General features: G+C 35.6%; 1 protein-coding gene and 1 long non-coding RNA gene across 4 annotated transcripts in view; one reads left to right on the top strand and one right to left on the bottom strand.

The window, feature by feature from the left end:
- Positions 1-367: 367 nt before the first annotated feature.
- The window catches only part of cacna2d2a (calcium channel, voltage-dependent, alpha 2/delta subunit 2a), a 237,519-nt gene continuing 219,265 nt past the window's right edge, over positions 368-18,621 (top strand). For 2 of the 3 annotated variants that reach the window (XM_058777846.1, XM_058777845.1), the window contains exons 1-2: positions 369-759; positions 15,482-15,563. In XM_058777846.1, the coding sequence (XP_058633829.1) occupies positions 644-759; positions 15,482-15,563 (198 nt within the window). In that variant the 5' untranslated portion in view covers positions 369-643. Of the gene's footprint in view, positions 760-15,481; positions 15,564-18,621 lie in introns of all 3 variants that reach the window. The other variant, XM_058777848.1, reaches the window with a different exon arrangement.
- On the bottom strand, positions 10,543-13,284 carry LOC131541866 (uncharacterized). Its single transcript, XR_009271606.1, has 3 exons — positions 13,189-13,284; positions 12,980-13,117; positions 10,543-10,871 (listed from the first exon to the last, which is right to left on the bottom strand). It is a non-coding gene; the product is annotated as an uncharacterized LOC131541866 (long non-coding RNA).

Raw genomic sequence — 18,621 nt, 5'->3', positions numbered from 1 at the left:
TATTTTCGTCTGTATTACTGTATGTTACTATGGTTACCAATGTTTATAGGAAGCGCATTAATATAGAACGTGATTAAACTGACCTGGAACTACCTGTGCAGTTAAACGAATTTAATCAACACCTGCCAGCCAATCAGAATCGAGTATTCAGACAGACCATGGCATAAACTCAAATGTAGGCTACCGGTATTATTTATGTTACATACTTCAACGAATAGTTTTTTGTTAGTGTATACGGACATTATATTTCACATACAGCCTTTGTCTTATTTAATGAGTGTAGTTTGGATAACTACTGGACAAGAGGGTCTTCTTAAGACGCGCGCCCCCGTCTGTCGAGCAGTGAAAGCGCGCGCGCGCGAGAGAGAGAGAGAGAGAGAGAGAGAGAGAGAGCAAATAAGGCTCAGCGGCGGCAGCAGCAGCAGCGCCAGTGGCGGCAGCAGCGTCAACGCATCTGCGCGTCTCCGAACTGTCTTGTCTCGGGCCAATCAATCCCTCAGCCCCGTTACCGATTGAGATTTAACAGCGGCTTTGGATCTTAACGAGCCTTCTCCATCCTCGTCGACAGCTCGGCTTCAGCCCCCGTTCGCTTGACTACCGGTTCCGTTTATATCTAGACAGTTTCTTGAATTTTTAATGGAAAATGGCGATGTTTGCTCAGTCCCCCGGTCTGTTGTGCCTCCTCTCCGTTCAAACTGTGCTGCTCCTCAGCCTCTCTTCACCAGGAACGGCGACGCTCCTCTTTCCTCAGCACTACACGTAAGTACCTCAGGAAGCGCGAGGCGTCGAACGCGCGCGTTTCACAGCGTCCCAGTTCCGCGATTCACTCAAGATATCTCCGTTAACGCGGACGTTAACGCGTCAGTCTGTTTTTATTTTTAATCACCGCTCATATTTGTAGTCCTAAGCAATTCTGCATGATTGTTTACCATTTCCAGAGAGGTTAGTAGTTCAATTATTGATCGAAAGAGGCGTGATAGGAGAACGGCGATAGTTAGTGCTTCAGCGTAGATGTATTTGTAGTTGCTTGCTGTTTTAGCTGTCATGTTACCGAGTACGGATACGGTAACGACCGGAGAGTGTTCGGTGCGTTTGAACGCAGCTACTTTTTGACGGAAGCGCATCACTCAAACGGGTTTTTATTATTGTATTGATTGCTATTAGATGCAGGATTCCCACAGTCGTGAATAAACTTAAAACATCAGGGAATTAAAAAAAAAAATGCTGTTTTATAGTCGAGGAAAAGTCATTTTAGGATTGTTTATCTAGTTCCGCTCAGATCCAAAATGCTTTTTTTGGTGAGTGCAGTGTCTGTAAAATGACAGTCATTGGACATAAGGGCTGGGAACCATGTAACTTGTTTCTTTGAAACGTAAGTTAGTTTTAGTTATGGTTATACCCTGCTATAGTCTCTGGTTGAATTTAGATACCGAGAGCATGATAACTTGTCTGTATCAGTGATCCGTTTGAAATTGAGTATTGCTTATAAACTACCCATGATAAGTGCCTTGAGGACAATTTCTTCTTTGTTTAAGCATCAACTTTGTTTGAGATGTTTCCTTAAAATTAGACACAAGTAAGACAACTGTTGACATACAGTAAGAGAATGTTGTTTTCCCTGAATTTAATACATTTATTGGTGTTTAAGAGAAACAATTGTGATTTGAAATAGACCTCTTTTGAATTTTTTCTTTACTGTGGTTGAATCAGTTTTCAATCATTTTCCCCTTATCTCTCCAAAAACCGCATTAGATTTCTAATGCATTTAGTCTGATATGCAAGTATTACCACCATTCATGAAGTTTAGAATTGGTTGTTTGCCTTGAAGGCATATAAGGCGTCTCATTTTTGTGCTGTGCACCAGCCGCTTTCTGAAGTGAGGTTGTTGGGTCCATGCCAGTTGTGCGCTCGTATGGGGCAGAGGCTGGATTTGTCCGCTGTGTGCCCACACATGCCAGTCCCCAGTGGATTATCTCGTCTCTCATGCTGTAAGAAATTATAGAATTTTGATACTGTTTATGTAAGTTTTTACGTAATGTGAAATGAAGTTGTGTGTCATCTTGTTGTTGACATTTGAAGCTAAAAATTATATCTCTCTTTTTATATAGGAAATTATACATACAGTGGTTTTCTCAACTCAACTGGTGTGTTGCAATCCCAAAATAGGTCGCAAGTCTGTACAGATAGGGTTGCAATACTGCAGATAACTGTGTGATCAGGCATAGTTAGGATAGTATAACATATAGACATTATTAACTTTTAATTAAGAGGAGAAAACATTTTGTATGTCTTTTGGTTTTTGATGTTAAACATTTTTGGTACATCCGTACAATTTGGCTACTCAGTGTGTAAAAAAAAAATATATATATTTTACATATATATACATATACATATATATTTTATAAAATTATAGTGTTATTAAATATATTATTTTAAAGTGTAATATATTATATTATATTGTATTATATTATTTTATTGTGTATTATATTGCGGCATATTATATTATACATTTATTTATTGATTATTTTACAGTTATATATAATATAGTATAATGTATATAATGCAATTGGTTATTTTATCCTCACTGTTTGAGGCAATTATCACTGTGTCAAGTACAATTTTTAATAATAATTGTATTTGAGACAGTGATGATGATACATCTTTGTACAATTTTAGACATTTGTACAATTTTATAAATATATCCCTTATGTTTTGTGTAGTATTGTGTCTTGGCATTATATCAGAATTTTATGTAAATTTAATAAAGATGTATTATTCCATGCTTGGCACGATAATAACTAACCTATAGGTCTTTGAATTACTCCTGCCTTGCATGAGAACAGTGTCGTGCATTTGAAAGGATTGTTTCACTTTGCAAACAGTGCAGCATATGTAATCTGTCAACCTTGATAAGCGGCGTCTATCAACCTGTCAGAAGCACAGAGACGCTGCCAGAGAACAAATAGTCCATGTCTGGATAGTATAATGCCTAAATAGTACATTAAGCTGGTTTTCAACTCCTGTATGGTTAATAACTGATAATCTTCATAATACGCTGATATAGACTGTCTTTTGCTCTCTCTGTTAGTGTGTTTCCTGCTTGCGGTGTTGTGGCCTGTAGTCACAGAGATTTGTAACGCTTATTTTACACAGTGCTTTGAGCCTTGAGGCCTGCTCCTCTTTACCAAACCCAGTCAGTAAGCTAGCATGACCACTATGGAGAAGGATTTAACAAAAGCAAAAAAAAAAATCTATCAATAACCAAAACCAAATCATGCTTACGTTTATCAAAGCCTATTCCATTCAGTGTTTTAATCTTATAAAGGTGATAATAGACATGTGCTGGTATGTTTTCTTTTTTTTAATCTTTCAACCACGGTTTTAGTGGCATAAAAGAAAGTGGCTGCCATGTTGTTTTTAAAGCTTTGTTCCAAAACCTAGTGAGCTGCCTACGTTGGCAGTCTTTTAAGGCACATTCCTGACAAGGAGGCTATTTTGAAAGTCATTAATATGGTGGGCAGAGCAAGAGAAATATTGATTGAAAATGTTTTTCTTTCTTTATCAAAAAGTATTGATAAAATAATTTTCATCTAATTCAAATTTGTATGTTGGTGACTCTGTAAATCATTTCAAATTTCTCAAGTATGAAGTTCCTTTGTCAAGTATGCTTCCTTGTAAGGCAACAAGACAGCTTACTAGCTTATAAGAAGCTTACTTATTTTGAAACAGAGCCTAAATGGCATAAAATCCTGATTGTTAATTCATAAACATCATCGATTGAGTCAATCGTGTACCTGTTGTTTAGGTCAACAGGTCAACCCAAAAATCTCCTTACTGATAACATTTAAGGGTGTTTTGTGTTAAAGATTTGCATCATGATGACGCAATTTGAGTGAGAGACATGCGTTCTCGGTACCGATTACCTCCAGGCACAAGGCAGGCTGGTTAATGGCTAAATGACTCAGCATTTAAATAATTAATTTTGAGAGGAAAGTAACCTCTTCTTAGTGACACAAACCGAGTCTTCTTTCAGCTGTGTTTTTTTCTTTTTCTTTTTTCATTTTATTCAGATATAGCTTTGAGCTCACAGTTTGAAAAAGCCTTGTGGGTATGGTTGTGCACCTTTTAAATGTAAACTTTAAATGAAAAATATTATTCTATTCAATTTTAAGGTAGCTAACAGGATCCAGTGAATAAATATCATAATTGGTTACTGATGTAATTATTTATGTTTTGTCACAACACTATTTGAATTGCAGTTCAGTGTATTCCCCTTCCTGTTCAAGGTCCTGTGAGGGTGTGGCCAGTTCAATTCAAATTCCAGTTAATGCATTGAAATTAGGAGTCCTAAGAGTTCTTAAAATATATTCAGATTTTCACCACATGTTTAATTCTAAGTGTTATTAGTGCACTAAAAATGTGTAGAAACTATTTTTACTTTGTAATTAGTAGTAAATTTTACAGTTAACTGCAAAAACAGCAACACATTGAATTAGATATGAATTTATGTACAAAGAGTGAAATAATATTTTCTCATAAAACATATTTATAACTTCTAAACAAACTTTTTTACAGTGTAGTAGTATATCACAGTCCTGAATGGCATTTATTTATTGTATATTTTATGTTATAAGATTATTGATATAAATTATGCCAATGAAGAAGTTTACACTTAGTTAAATCAAGACAAAAGGCCATGTGATATTTAAAATAGAATTTGTTTTATGTGTAAATAATTAAGCTGTGTACAGACAAATACATTTTAATGCAATGTTTATAAAATAGTCTAAAAATACTGTCAGTCTCAGTGTTATTTATGTCTTTGTAGTGCGCTCTCCATGGTGCTGAAAGGTCACTGTTCCACCACATTTACATGTGTGCTGGGAATTTTAGCTTTTTCTTCAAAGAAAAGCAATCGTACATAAACAACTTTTTTAAAAAGCCTGTAAGGATGAAATGTCAGCCATGCACTCAAAGTACTTTTGTTTTCTGTTATGAAATGATGAGCATTGTCTGTAGAGATTGTGTGTAATGAGGTTATTACTGTGCCAGGATCAGTATATGAGTCACAGACAGTAATTGGTAGTAGGCACTAAAATTTAATTTAGGTTATTTTTGATACTGAACACAATAAAATAGCCTATAGCATATCTTAGTGTTATTGTGAGGGTTTCGTCCTGTCTAACATGCTTTAGGCACCAGTTTTGTGATTGGTTTTCAATCTTTGCTATTCCTAATCTGCCTTTCTGTTACATGTGCAGTGAATATGAAACTCTGCTTTAAGAGAGCACCTCTCTGGATCTTACTTCTGGTTTTGTGGTATTTAACCAGGGATATTCAGGCTGGTTAGTAAGGCAACTTCAAAGACGAGATATTTGAAAAGAGAAGTTGTAAAAAGCAATAGAGAGGGGCCAGTGTGAGAGAGTTTTCACCCAGTTGAGAAAAGTAACATTTACCCTGTAGGTGGTTATGTAGAGAGGTTTTTATGGCTTGTAAATGCAAACTTAGTTAAATTTCTTGTGACGTATTGAACATTGTTGCTGATTTCCAAGATAACATCTATCTATCTGTCTATCTATCTGTCTATCTGTCTTATGTTTAAAATGATATAGAATTCTCAAAACATGTATGATATTGTTTTATATTTTACAATAGTTATTTTATTTATTTTAGCATTTATAGATAATGTATATATGTGTACATATATATTACATACACAATATACATTTTAAATTTATTATAATATATAATGTAATGTATACATAATACAATATAGTGTTGTCAAAAGACCCGGTACTTCGGTACCAAGTCGGTACTAAAAAAAATGAAAATGTCACGGTACCAGGTTTTTTTAAGTACCGGTGGTACCGAGTACCCGGTCAATGTGTGAAATTTGTACCAAGAACCGTGGATTTTCACTGGTATCGGTACCGAATACTGAAATTTTGGTACCGTGACAACACTAGTGTCTAATGTATTTTTGAAAATTTTATATAATAATAATATAAATATAATAATAGTATTAGTGATGCTAATATAAATAGTAATAGAATATAAATTCTTCAAGTAGTACCTAATAATAATAATAATAATAATAATAATAATAATAATAATAATAATAATAATATTAATTAAAGCTGCAGTCTGTAACTTTTTGGGTTAAAAAATATCCAAAATCAATATTTGAGCAAGTACATAACCAGTGAAATTCGAGCATGACACTGCGTCATTACGTCACGTCTGTAAACATAAAGAAGCTGTCCCGGCTACTAGAGCCCTGCGCGGGACTGTTTTCTTAAACCCGCACCCGCCCGCTCCCGCTGAATTTCTGACCAGGACTGCCCGCAACCTGCGTGTTCCACTCCCGCCCGCCCGCAATGTTTGTGTCCACTCCCGCCCGCTCCCGCGGACTTTCTCTCAGAGCTTGTAAAAAAATGTTGGCTACACAAATGCTCAAATATTCGTTCAACTTATCATCCACAATAGCAGGATTTAAACGATTGCGTTTAAATAAGATGAAGTAATGCTAAACCAAAGCACCACACCTGACAAAAACATTGGGTATTTTTTTTTTATTAGCGTTATTAAACATTAATCGTTAATCGTTAAAACAAAAGCACAAATAGCAGTACCTCAGTTTTTAAAAGTAGCCTACTGCTTGATACAGAAGCACCAAACGATTTACTAAAAAAACAGTTTAAAGGTCATTTCACACCCAGTCTGAAATTTTTGCACGTTAAAAAATAAATACAACCTCACATTATGTCACACACTGCCTCCGAAAATTTCGTCCTTAATAAAAAAAAAAAAAATAGGATCAGGTTCGAGTTTCTGCTTTTTCACATCCGTAGCATGCATTTTGATAGGAAAGGATGAGGAATACGAAAAATCGGAAAAACGCATGCAAAAATTTCGGACTCAGTGTGCAATGACCTTAACTGTTAACAAACAGTTTAAGTATGCTAAATAAGCCAAAGCAAAATATGAAATAACTTTAACTTAAGTAAATAAACACATAGATAGAACTTAGAAAATAGGTATGTCGCCTCAGGCAGAGGTGCCAGATTTATGTACTTGTCCACATTTGTCGCAACTTACGAAGTTTAACTCTTTCCCATTTTTTTTCAGTGACAATTGAGAATTGTTTCCAGATGTCTGACTTGCCTTGCTTTGCTTTTGTCATGTAAACAGCAGCTTTAATTTTCTTCTCAACTTAATGTGTTGACTCCATTTCTATTACACACCAAATCCCACTGTTCCCTGCGGGTCTCCCGCGAAAATTTCTGACCGCCCACTCCTGCCCGCAGAAAAGGTAAAACCGCTCGCTCCCGCGAGATTTGCGTTGGGTCCCGCGGGAGCCCGAACCCAATGCAGCCCTCTACTGGCTACTAGGCTATCGCATGTGAGGATCCTGCAGGTGGCAGATCGTTTATAGCCTTTTCTCACAGCAGCTAGAATAATTAAATGTCAAAAAATCATTTTGATGGCGGATTGTAATCCAGAAAGGATTATATGAAACACATGTGAATGACATTAAATTATATTCCAGTTTTAAATGTGCTTCTGATTACAGATAGCCTGGGATTACACAAGATTTGTATTTTAAAGAAAACCAGTTCGAAGGGAGCATAGTTTGCTTTTTGGGTTAAAAGAATTTCTTAATATGAAATTCGAATGGTGTGACAATTAGAGATTAGACTGTACAGAAATTGAAATCTACACGCTAATATACACTATACTCATTGTCACGCAATGCTGATGTTGTTAACATCAATAATTTGAGAATAAAGTATAACAATAATAATAATTTGCACGGTTTGATGTGATATGAGCTAACCGATCATTAGATTTAATCATTAGATTGGTAACGCGATTTAATGTAATGCTTTTTTCCTCAGTTGGTCAGAACAAACGTGGCAGACTTGTTACTTACTTGTTCAGATGGCAGTATACGGTGAAAATCCTTATTTGGGTCATATATTCCAAGACGTAGGCTAGAATCTGTGATTAGTACTAAGTACAGGATTCACACCGGTGCGGTGACTGACTGCCACACATTCACCTCAAAACATTAGATTCATCCACGCTGGAGCCCATCCCACGCAATAGAAATAATTGCAAGGAACTGCAATTCCAGGTTTTCAAACAGAGATGGCGACAAAGAGGCAAAACTTACGGACTGCAGCTTTAAATAATATATATATATATATACAGTATAGTACATATATTTCACAAATATAGAAACAACTTAACAAACGTAACAATACAAGTAAAAAATCTACTGGTATATCGTGGCCAGGCGCTATATAAAGGCGTTTGGATGATGGAGTCATAAAGCATGACCTGGCACATTTTATAGCCTGTGAGAGTATAAAAGAGCAAGCATTCTAGATTCTTGCACATGCTGGAAGTGTTGTCATTAGCGGTTAGCATCAGTACTCCCTCACTCTGAAAACCTTTATTTTTCCCTCTGTGACCTTTTTTCGGTTGACACGTTTCCTTCAGCAGCGCCGTCATCCCCACAAACCTTTTATTACCATCTCCTCCTAGATCTTTCATTAGGAGCTGTGTAATCTAAACATGCTCAATCTCGTTTCTTCACTTCCTGTGTTTCTGTCAGTATCAGATCGATAGATTACAGGAATCTCCCTCTGCTGTGGCTCAGCCACTTGTATTTGCATAAGGGGTTTCTGAGGTCACAGCACTTATAATAACAGGGTTTGGCTTAGTTCGGTTAATTATGTTTGAAAAGCATGAAACGTGAGAGGAAGCACTGAATCAGAGAAGGGTCTCTTGGGGAAAAAAAAAAAACGCTTTTGGGAAAAGCTAAAGTAAATGATGCCATTATTTGATTCAACATATGTTTTTTTTTTATGGTAAAATCTTAGCAAACTATGGGACATTTGTTCCTGCCTGAAAGATGCTGAGTTGGCCACAGAGTGAATTGGCTTCCTTTTTCCTTGAGTGAATTGAATCTCAGCTGCCAAAAGACATTTCACTTAACCGAATCAACCTCTAATGGATGTTTTGTAAGATGACACTAAACCAAAGTAGCCTTCAAATTGAATTGACTATAGGTAACTGCTGCTGGTTTCCTCATTATTACTATTACCATATCTCTTAGGATTATTGATCTGAACGCACCCCTAATTTAGTATGCATGCCAGCATGCATTGACAAGTCTTTTATCCATTGCTTTCAAGGTATTTTATCATTAATGTATTACCTGGGAACTGAACCCATGACATTGATGTTGCAAGCGCCATGCTTTACTAGAAGTCTGCTAGAACATACTTGAACACACTTGTCACACATTTGAGCTGTGGACACAAGCTGTGTGCCAATGAAGAGATTGTGCTGCACTTTTATGTGTGATCAGAATTAGGATTGAGATTCACTTGAACACATTCAGAACAAAAAAAATAAGATTAAAATAAACATTTTGTTAAAGGGGTCATATGACGTTGCTAAAAAGAACATTATTTTGTGTATTTGGTGTAATGCAATGTGTTTATGCGGTTTAAGGTTCAAAAAACACATTATTTTCCACATACTTTACATTATTGTTGCTCCTCTATGCCCTGCCTTCCTAAACGTGCCGATTTTTACAAAGCTCATCATTCTGAGAAGCGAGGCGTGCTCTGATTGGCCAGCTATCCAGTGCGTTGTGATTGGCCAAATATCTCAAGCGTGAGGTGGAAATGTTACCTCCTTACCGTATTGTGATGCCGTGTCCCGGCGCGACGACACAAAAACAATAAAAGCCATTATAAACGAGGCATTTGTTGCATCCAGTGGGGACATAATTACTGATTATAATGACTTATACTGTCTTTTTACGCGTTGTGTTGCAACGCGCCGCGTAAACATTACCATGTCTGCATTTGTGATCGGAGAAACGACAAACAACAAGCACTACTCTACACTGCTCAAAACCCGCGCAAAACTCAAAACATACTTACAGGCTGTGAGTCAGAAGCGACAGACTGTCCTTGCATAGTTGGAATTGCCCCACTTTATAGAAACAGTCTTTGAGCATAGCTGGCAGCTACTCACAGGTTCAGGAAATAGTCCTCCGTAAAATGTGCTGCACACACTCGAATATTTGGGTTGAAATATTGAATGAGCCGTTTAGGGGGTCGAGTCTTAACTTTTATAAAGAATATCTCTTTGGTTTTGAGACGTTAGTCTTTGCAACTTAAGGGATCTTATCTATGCACGAACAGCTTGTAACACTCCAAAGAGAAAGGAAAACTTGAAATCGCATCATATGACCCCTTTAAAATATATATATATTTTTTATTTAAATACATAAAATAGAAGAAAAGGTAAATAGGTTAAATAAATAAAAATAGATTTAAATAAATAAAGATTAAAATAACTAAATAAATGAGTAAAAAATAACACATCTAACAGTACAATACAAAAAGTATAGTTTTCAGGCCAACTCAAACAGTGGCAGTGAGTTTTGTATAGGCAAGCACTTCGTAAATTTTCTTCAAAAAATGAAAAAGTAGTTTATTATGTGTTGTTTGGCACTGTAGAAGAAATGAAATGCTTGTGTGCTGTATGTACTTTGTTGTAAATCTTATATCTTACAAAACATGGTGATTTGTCACTTGCGTTTGAGGAAAACAGTGCTTTAACCGCATTAGACGGCAGTTGTGGATTTGTGAAGAAGTGTGTTTTCTTTGTTGCCGTCGTGACTCATTCTTCTGCTGATCTTCCTATCCTTGTCATTCAGATGAAGCTGACATTTCACGTTGACATTTCTTTTTCTGTGCTATCATTCAGTGACAAATGACCATGTTGCTTGGCTGATGGTGGAGATAGATGTTGTTACTGGCGTCTTTGGATTTGCAGTGAAACAGCTGTAATAGAGAGAGTAAATATCTGAAATCAGTGCTCTGAAAGCCCTGGACTATTTGCGGGTGTTTTAAGGTTTACTCAGCACTGAATGAAGTTACGATTGTGTTTATGCATGCCATTACTTTGGTCTCAGTCAATGTTTCTTAGTGCTTTTTACCCAGCTCAATGTTTCTTAGTGCTTTTTACCCAGCTCATTGTACATTGAGATGTAGGTGCTAAAAGCCCTTAAAGCTTTTAGTGTGAATATGTGCGTGTATATTAGAAAAGCCAGTCCATTCATTGTGTATTCACTCATAGGTGGGTGTGTTTTTGGTAATGTGGACATCCTTTACCTTTTATCTTCAAGTTCTGTCTGAACTCGTAAATGTGCTCTAATACGTTAAAGCTTCTGTCTATACTTGATTTGATGCCTCATTGTTCCTGAAAGTTCAGACCACATAATTGCACAAGCTAGCTGTTTTTTTTATATGTATGTATTTTTTACTTTCAGGTTGAAGTTATTTTTGTGTCTTTGTTAAAAAAATAAATATATATATATATATATATATATATACATTGGACCACAAAACCAGTCTTGAGTGTCAATTTTTCGAAATTGAGATTTATACATCATCTGAAAGCTGAATAAATAAGCTTTCCATCGATGTATAGTTTATGTTAGGACAATATTTGGCCGAGATACAACTATTTGAAAATCTGGAATCTGAGGGTGCAAAAAAATCTAAATATTGAGAAAATCGCCTTTAAAGTTGTCCAAATGAATTCTTAGCAATGCATATTACTAATCAAAAACGACGTTTTGATATATTTACAGTAGTAAATTTACAAAATATCTTCATAGAATATGATCTTTACTTAATATACTAATGATTTTTGGCATAAAAGAAAAATCTATAATTTTGACCCATACAGTGTATTTTTGGCTATTGCTACAAATATACCCCAGCGACTTAAGACTGGTTTTGTGGTCCAGGGTCACATATATATTTTACTTTTTTTATGTCTGCAACATTTTTCTTTGTTTGAAATAATTTTTCTTGATAAACGTTATTTATTTATTTATTTGCTTTTCATATCTTTCAATTGGTCTGTTTTCAATGGAATAAAAAAAGTCAATAATATATTCACTTATTTGTGTAATTTGTGTAGATGTTTAATACACTTAAAGGTAATTCTTCAATTTCAAACTATAATAAAATCATATAAAAATTAGAAGATTAACTAAACATTTTTAATAAGAATTTATTATTTTGTTTTCTGTTCTTTTTGCTAAATTTTATTTTATTTCATTTTAAATTTGTACTGTCACTTTGTCAACTCCTGGACAGTCGGTGTCATTCCTTTTTTTTAAAATTTCATTTAATTAATTCCTTTTATTAATTTTTGTTTTTTTGCTCCATGCTGCCTTTTCAATTCTTGCACAGTTGGAAAGAACAAGCACTGTCATTCCTGATTTTAATTTTAATATAAAATACATTTTATATTAATAAATACACTATATATATATATATATATATATATATATATATATATATATATATATATATTTTTTTTTTTTTTTTTTTTTTTTTTTTTTGGCATTTTGCCTTTATTGTGATAGGACAGATCAGTCATTACGGGAAGCGAAGTGGGAGAGAGAGAGGTTGGGGGGGGGGGATCAGGAAAGGTCCTCGAACATGGGACACCCAAAGCGCAACGACGCAAATACATTTTTTTACATTTATATATTTACAATTTTGTTACATTTTATTTTTGTAATTAAATTTTATAATACAAAGTAGTGTTTTGCTGAAAGTAAATGGTGAAGATGACTTTCAGTGAATAATACGTAAATTTCATTATGTTTCTCACACAGAGCTATCATATGACTTTAAACAGAAATGTTTAAAACAACAGCATGTTTTATGTGTTTCGTGATACAAAGAAAGTCAGACAAGTTTGTAACAAGTTGAGGGTGAGTAAATGATAGACAATTCATTTTAGTCTGCACTATCCCTATAAGTACGTACAACAAACTGCAGACGTGCAGTGCAGTCACTTTAGCTCATTCACGTCTGTGTTTGTGTAATCTCGTACATTACGTTCCTGGCCTAAGAAAGCATTTTCTTACCTTCCACTTTCAATCCATCTCTCTTCTGCTGAATCTCATTGTGTTAAGAGCTTTAGGAGCTGCAGGCAGATATACAGCTCTGATCTGCGGACGTCTGATCGCTTCATTCGGGTTTGGCCCAGTTAGCAAGTGTTGTTGCTGCTTAGGGAGGCACTTCTGTCAGAACCAGCCTTTCTTTATCATTCGGCTCCTTAAACATCCACTCTTACCTGCCAACAGCCGAGCAGCCCATTGCCAGAGAGAGAGAAAGAGCAGATGAAAGTTTGGAAGGGTAGTGATTAAAGTCAAGATGAATCCAAACTGAGCCTGTTTACTTTCTTAAAGTGACAGTTCATCATTTACTGCAAATATGTAAGCCGTTCTTCCTCCTCCTGAGACATTCAAGGTCACAGGGTCACAGTCAAAATAAAAGCATTTGTATTAATAGTTCATTATCACCACTGTAGTATGAAACAGACTGTCAGTTTTCTGATATAAAATCACTGTCAAATGCTGATAACTCATAAAAGCGTGCTGTGTGTCTGAAAATACTGTGTTGGTCTTTATCCATCTGTTTTGATTGAATGTCTTTGACTTCTAATTTATAATATTTTTCACGTTATGACAAATAGTTAATGCTATCAATGTCAATGCCATTTATTTGCTGAATCCCAAATAGCACAACTATTGCATTCAGCACTAAACTGTATTAAAAAAAGGAAAATATACTGTTAATTATGTGTCAGGACATTATCCGTTAATGTTACAGACAATTCTGTTAACCCTAAAACACAATGCAATGTGCAAAATTCAAAATACAGGTAGAACACCTGTAAAATATAAATACAGAAAATTCCTTTATATTATTATTTTGTTTTTTCGTATTTATTTATTTTATTTTAATCATTTAAAATTAATTTTATTATTATATTTTAAATGTACTTTTAAAAAAAAAATCTTTATTTTATCCTTCACAAAACGTGCAATTTCTTGTCTAATCTTGTCAGTATAATCTGGTTCTTTTAAGCTACAAAAAAATGACAGAAAGTTCATACGGTTCACACAATAACTTAATGTGATGACAAACCACAAATCACTTCGTTCATTCATTTGATTTATGAAAGAAGCAGTAACAGCTGTTTGGTGATTGAATTGTTTTTTTGAGTCTGATCTTTTTAATAAATCAGTTGATCCAGTTCACAGAGTGATTCGTTCACGATCTAGTTTCTGGAGTTCAATTCGATGCTAGTCTATGGGGAAAAACAAAAAAATTGGAATGCACACTCTTAAGAAATATATTTATTTTGAAACGCATTATATTATTAAATGCTAATAGAATAGCTGGGTTCAGTCATTCTTATCAAGTAAATAAGAAAGCTCAGTCAGAAACACACACACATGCAGAATTTCTTTTGGGGCTATTCTCAGGCTGTGTAACACAGATAAGGGTTATTTCTGACCCCGGGCCGTGGTTGCAAATCTCTGACCATTAGGCAAGAGCAGATAAAACTGTTATAGGGTTTGTGTGACACTGCTGAAATTCCCCTGTAATTTTCTCCATCAGTTTCCTGAACATTGAATGTTAAAACACCTCATGACTGCAGATGTGCTCTAGTAGATATTACGCTTTTTATGAAATGTCACACTGTCTGTAAAACCAGTATATGAATATAGAGCGGTAATGTAGTCTGTTTTCAGATCGCTCACTGGAATAATTTAAATATAAGACCCAATGAAATGAGTCGGTGAACACGGTTCTATTTAATGTGTTGACATATTACCTCTTAAAACAAGAAGATGGAGTGCAGTAGATGACCTTAAAGCTAATGGACATGCACTAAAAGCAATGCAACTCCAATTTTGATTTCACTGAAATCTTTAACGTTGTAATTTAGAATCCTTTACTACTAATACAAAAAAATAAAAATAAAATAAAACAAAAAATAAAATAAAACACTTGGGAAGTTAAAAAAAAAAGTGTAGGTTTGATAGCTCCTGAGACACAAGGTCGCAATAAAAATCAATTGTATTAATTATCACCCCTGCAGTATGAAACGGACTGTCTGTTTTCTGATACAGAATCATTGTCAAATGTTTCTTTTTTTTCTTTTTTTTATTGTCACCTTTTCAACTCCCAGACAGCTGGAAAAAAACAAGCATTGTCATTTAATTTAATTTTTTTATTTAATTTAATTATAGTTGCCTTGCCAACTCCTAGACAGCTGGTAAAAAATAATGGCTGTCATTCCAGTTTTATCACATTTGGGTTACATTCTATTCTATTCCATTTATTTTATTTTATTATTTTATTTTTATTTTCTTTTACTATAGTCATCATGTCATCTCATAGACAGCTGGAAAAAATAAGTGCTGTCATTCCAATTTTATCACGTTTCCGTTTTTTTTTTTTTGTTGCCACACACTACATAGGGCCGATAGTATGTGAATTGGGATTTAGCCATTATGTAACGTAATTATTGCACATTTGCATTGTTCTTAACCAGTGCTCTCTGTGTCTAACAGGATGATGCACTGGGCAGGTCGCATAGAGAAGGAACTGGAGAAGGTGCTGCAGCTCGTCACCGGAGTTCAGCAAATGAAAGGAGTAAGTTTAACCTCTTTAACTTGTTTTACACTGTACTGCCGTGCTAGATGGAAAAATATTGTGTAGTTTAAGAGCTTTAGGGCAAAGGCGCCTCTCTTCAGTATCAGTGTGGAAGCGACCATAATATTCACACTGTATTATTTACCTTTGTTGTGGTGCCTTAGGAGGAAGCTTTAACTTGTTTCTGATGTTATGATAACAGTGGTTGCATAAGATGATTACAGTAATAGCAGTGTTTTTTGTGGTCGTTTCAATAGTGACATTTCATAACAATCATTTTCTGTTGACAGCGGTCACTCGGTCTTGGGCACTAAGCAATAATTTCACAGTAGTTTCTGAAAGCCTGAAGTACTATACAGTGGGGCAAAAAAGTATTTAGTCAGCCACCAATTGTGCAAGTTCTCACACTTAAAAAGATGAGAGAGGCCTGTAATTTTCATCATAGGTATACCTCAACTATGAGAGACAAAATGAGGGAAAAAGAATCCAGAAAATCACATTGTAGGATTTTTAAAGAATTAATTGGTAAATTCCTCGGTAAAATAAGTATTTGGTCACCTACAAACAAGCAAGATTTCTGGCTCTCACAGACCTGTAACTTCTTTAAGAGGCTCCTCTGTCCTCCACTCGTTACCTGTATTAATGGCATCTGTTTGAACTCTTTATCAGTATAAAAGACACCTGTCCACAACCTCAAACAGTCCAACTCCAAACTCCACCATGGCCAAGACCAAAGAGCTGTCAAAGGACACCAGAAACAAAATTGTAGACCTGCACCAGGCTGGGAAGACTGAATCTGCAATAGGTAAGCAGCTTGGTGTGAAGAAATCAACTGTGGGAGCAATTATTAGAAAATGGAAGACATACAAGACCACTGATAATCTCCCTCGATCTGGGGCTCCACGCAAGATCTCACCCCGTGGGGTCAAAATGATCACAAGAACTGTGAGCAAAAATCCCAGAACCACACGGGGGACCTAGTGAATGACCTGCAGAGAGCTGGGACCAAAGTAACAAAGGCTACCATCAGTCACACACTGCGCCGCCAGGGACTCAAATCCTGCAGTGCCAGACGTGTCCCCCTGCTTAAGCCAGTACATGACCGGCCCGTCTGAAGTTTGCTAGAGAGCATTTGGATGATCCAGAAGAGGATTGGGAGAATCAGATGAAACCAAAATAGAACTTTTTGGTAAAAACTCAACTTGTCGTGTTTGGAGGAGAAAGAATGCTGAGTTGCATCCAAAGAACACCATACCTACTGTGAAGCATGGGGGTGGAAACATCATGCTTTGGGGCTGTTTTTCTGCAAAGGAACCAGGACGACTGATCCGTGTAAACGAAAGAATGAATTTGATTTGAGTGAAAACCTCCTTCCATCAGCAAGGGCATTGAAGATGAAACGTGGCTGGGTCTTTCAGCATGACAATGATCCCAAACACACCGCCCGGGCAACGAAGGAGTGGCTTCGTAAGAAGCATTTCAAGGTCCTGGAGTGGCCTAGCCAGTCTCCAGATCTCAACCCCATCGAAAATCTTTGGAGTCAGTGTTGCCCAGCGACAGCCCCAAAACATTACTGCTCTAGAGGAGATCTGCATGGAGGAATGGGACAAAATACCAGCAACAGTGTGTGAAAACCTTGTGAAGACTTACAGAAAACGTTTGACCTCTGTCATTGCCAACAAAGGGTATATAACAAAGTATTGAGATGAAATTTTGTTATTGACCAAATACTTATTTTCCACCATAATTTGCAAATAAATTCTTCAAAAATCCTACAATGTGATTTTCTGGATTTTTTTTTTTTCTCATTTTGTCTCTCATAGTTGAGGTATACCTATGATGAAAATTACAGGCCTCTCTCATCTTTTTAAGTGGGAGAACTTGCACAATTGGTGGCTGACTAAATACTTTTTTGCCCCACTGTATATGTTGTATTTTATGCAATATTTCACCTGTATGTTTCACTTTTTAAATGAGTATTCTGTATTATTTGTGAAATTGTGAATTTGTTAATATTTAAATAGAACAGGAAAATACATTGTTGTTTTTAATGCGTTTTTCTATTACAAATTAGATTGTGGGGTAATAATATATAAAAATTAAAAATAAATAAATAATAATGATAAAAAAAATAGTGTAATTTGAGACGGTGATAATGTCTTAAACAGTGAGACATAATAAAAATATCAATAATAATAATAAAATATAATAAATACAAATATGTAATGTGTGTGTGTGTGTGTGTGTATTATATATATATATATATATATATATATGCGTGTGTGTGTGTGTGTTCAGAAATATTTTTGTCTCAGACTATTGTGTATGTATACCATTTTAAATATATATTTAAATATTAATAAATTATTTCAGTAAATTTTATCTCAGGCTATTTCAAGCGTTGGCAGTTTTTGTTTGTTAGCATTAAATATATTCTGCTTGCATACACAGCAGAGTAACTGATAGGGAGGCTAAACATTCTCAGTTATTTGTGAGGGCGAAATATATTTTAATTTGTCCATCCGTATATGTGTGTGTGTCTTTTAGAAAATCCGTTTGGGACACTGAATGCATGCAAGTCTGTGTTTGCACTCTCAGTAGCTGGAGGTTGCTGAGTCTGTGGTCTGAGTTTGTGTGTGTGTGTGTGTGTGTGTGTGTGTGTAGTGAGTCTGTGAAAGCGCATTTATCTCCGGCCCAAACAGGAGTCGTCACAGGGAGTGCTAAATGGCCCAGCATGTGCAGAAAAAGCCATTTTCTAAATGGATGCCTCTCCCTATATGTGCATCTGATAGAAATCTTCCCTGGGCTACGGCGGCCCGCTAACAAGATTGCTTTCCTTCGTCACTCTCTCTTTCCTCTTCATGCCCAGTTTATTCCGATATTCTTTTCCCACCCTTTCTGAAAAAAAAAGTCTTGCAAATGAATTCTAAGCATTTTTTTTGCTTCTCAAAGTTATTTTGGAGAAAGTAAATAGAATGGACCTGCCGCATTCAGCGCGCAACAATCTTGAATACATTTTACTTGAAAAATTGCAAGCAGGTGAGTTGGAAATATTTGG

This window comes from Onychostoma macrolepis, chromosome 06 (assembly GCF_012432095.1).
Source record: "Onychostoma macrolepis isolate SWU-2019 chromosome 06, ASM1243209v1, whole genome shotgun sequence".
Taxonomy (NCBI): Eukaryota; Metazoa; Chordata; class Actinopteri; order Cypriniformes; family Cyprinidae; genus Onychostoma; species Onychostoma macrolepis.
The sequence above is the reverse complement of the archived record's forward strand: the minus strand, read 5'-3'. Positions and strand labels throughout refer to the sequence as shown.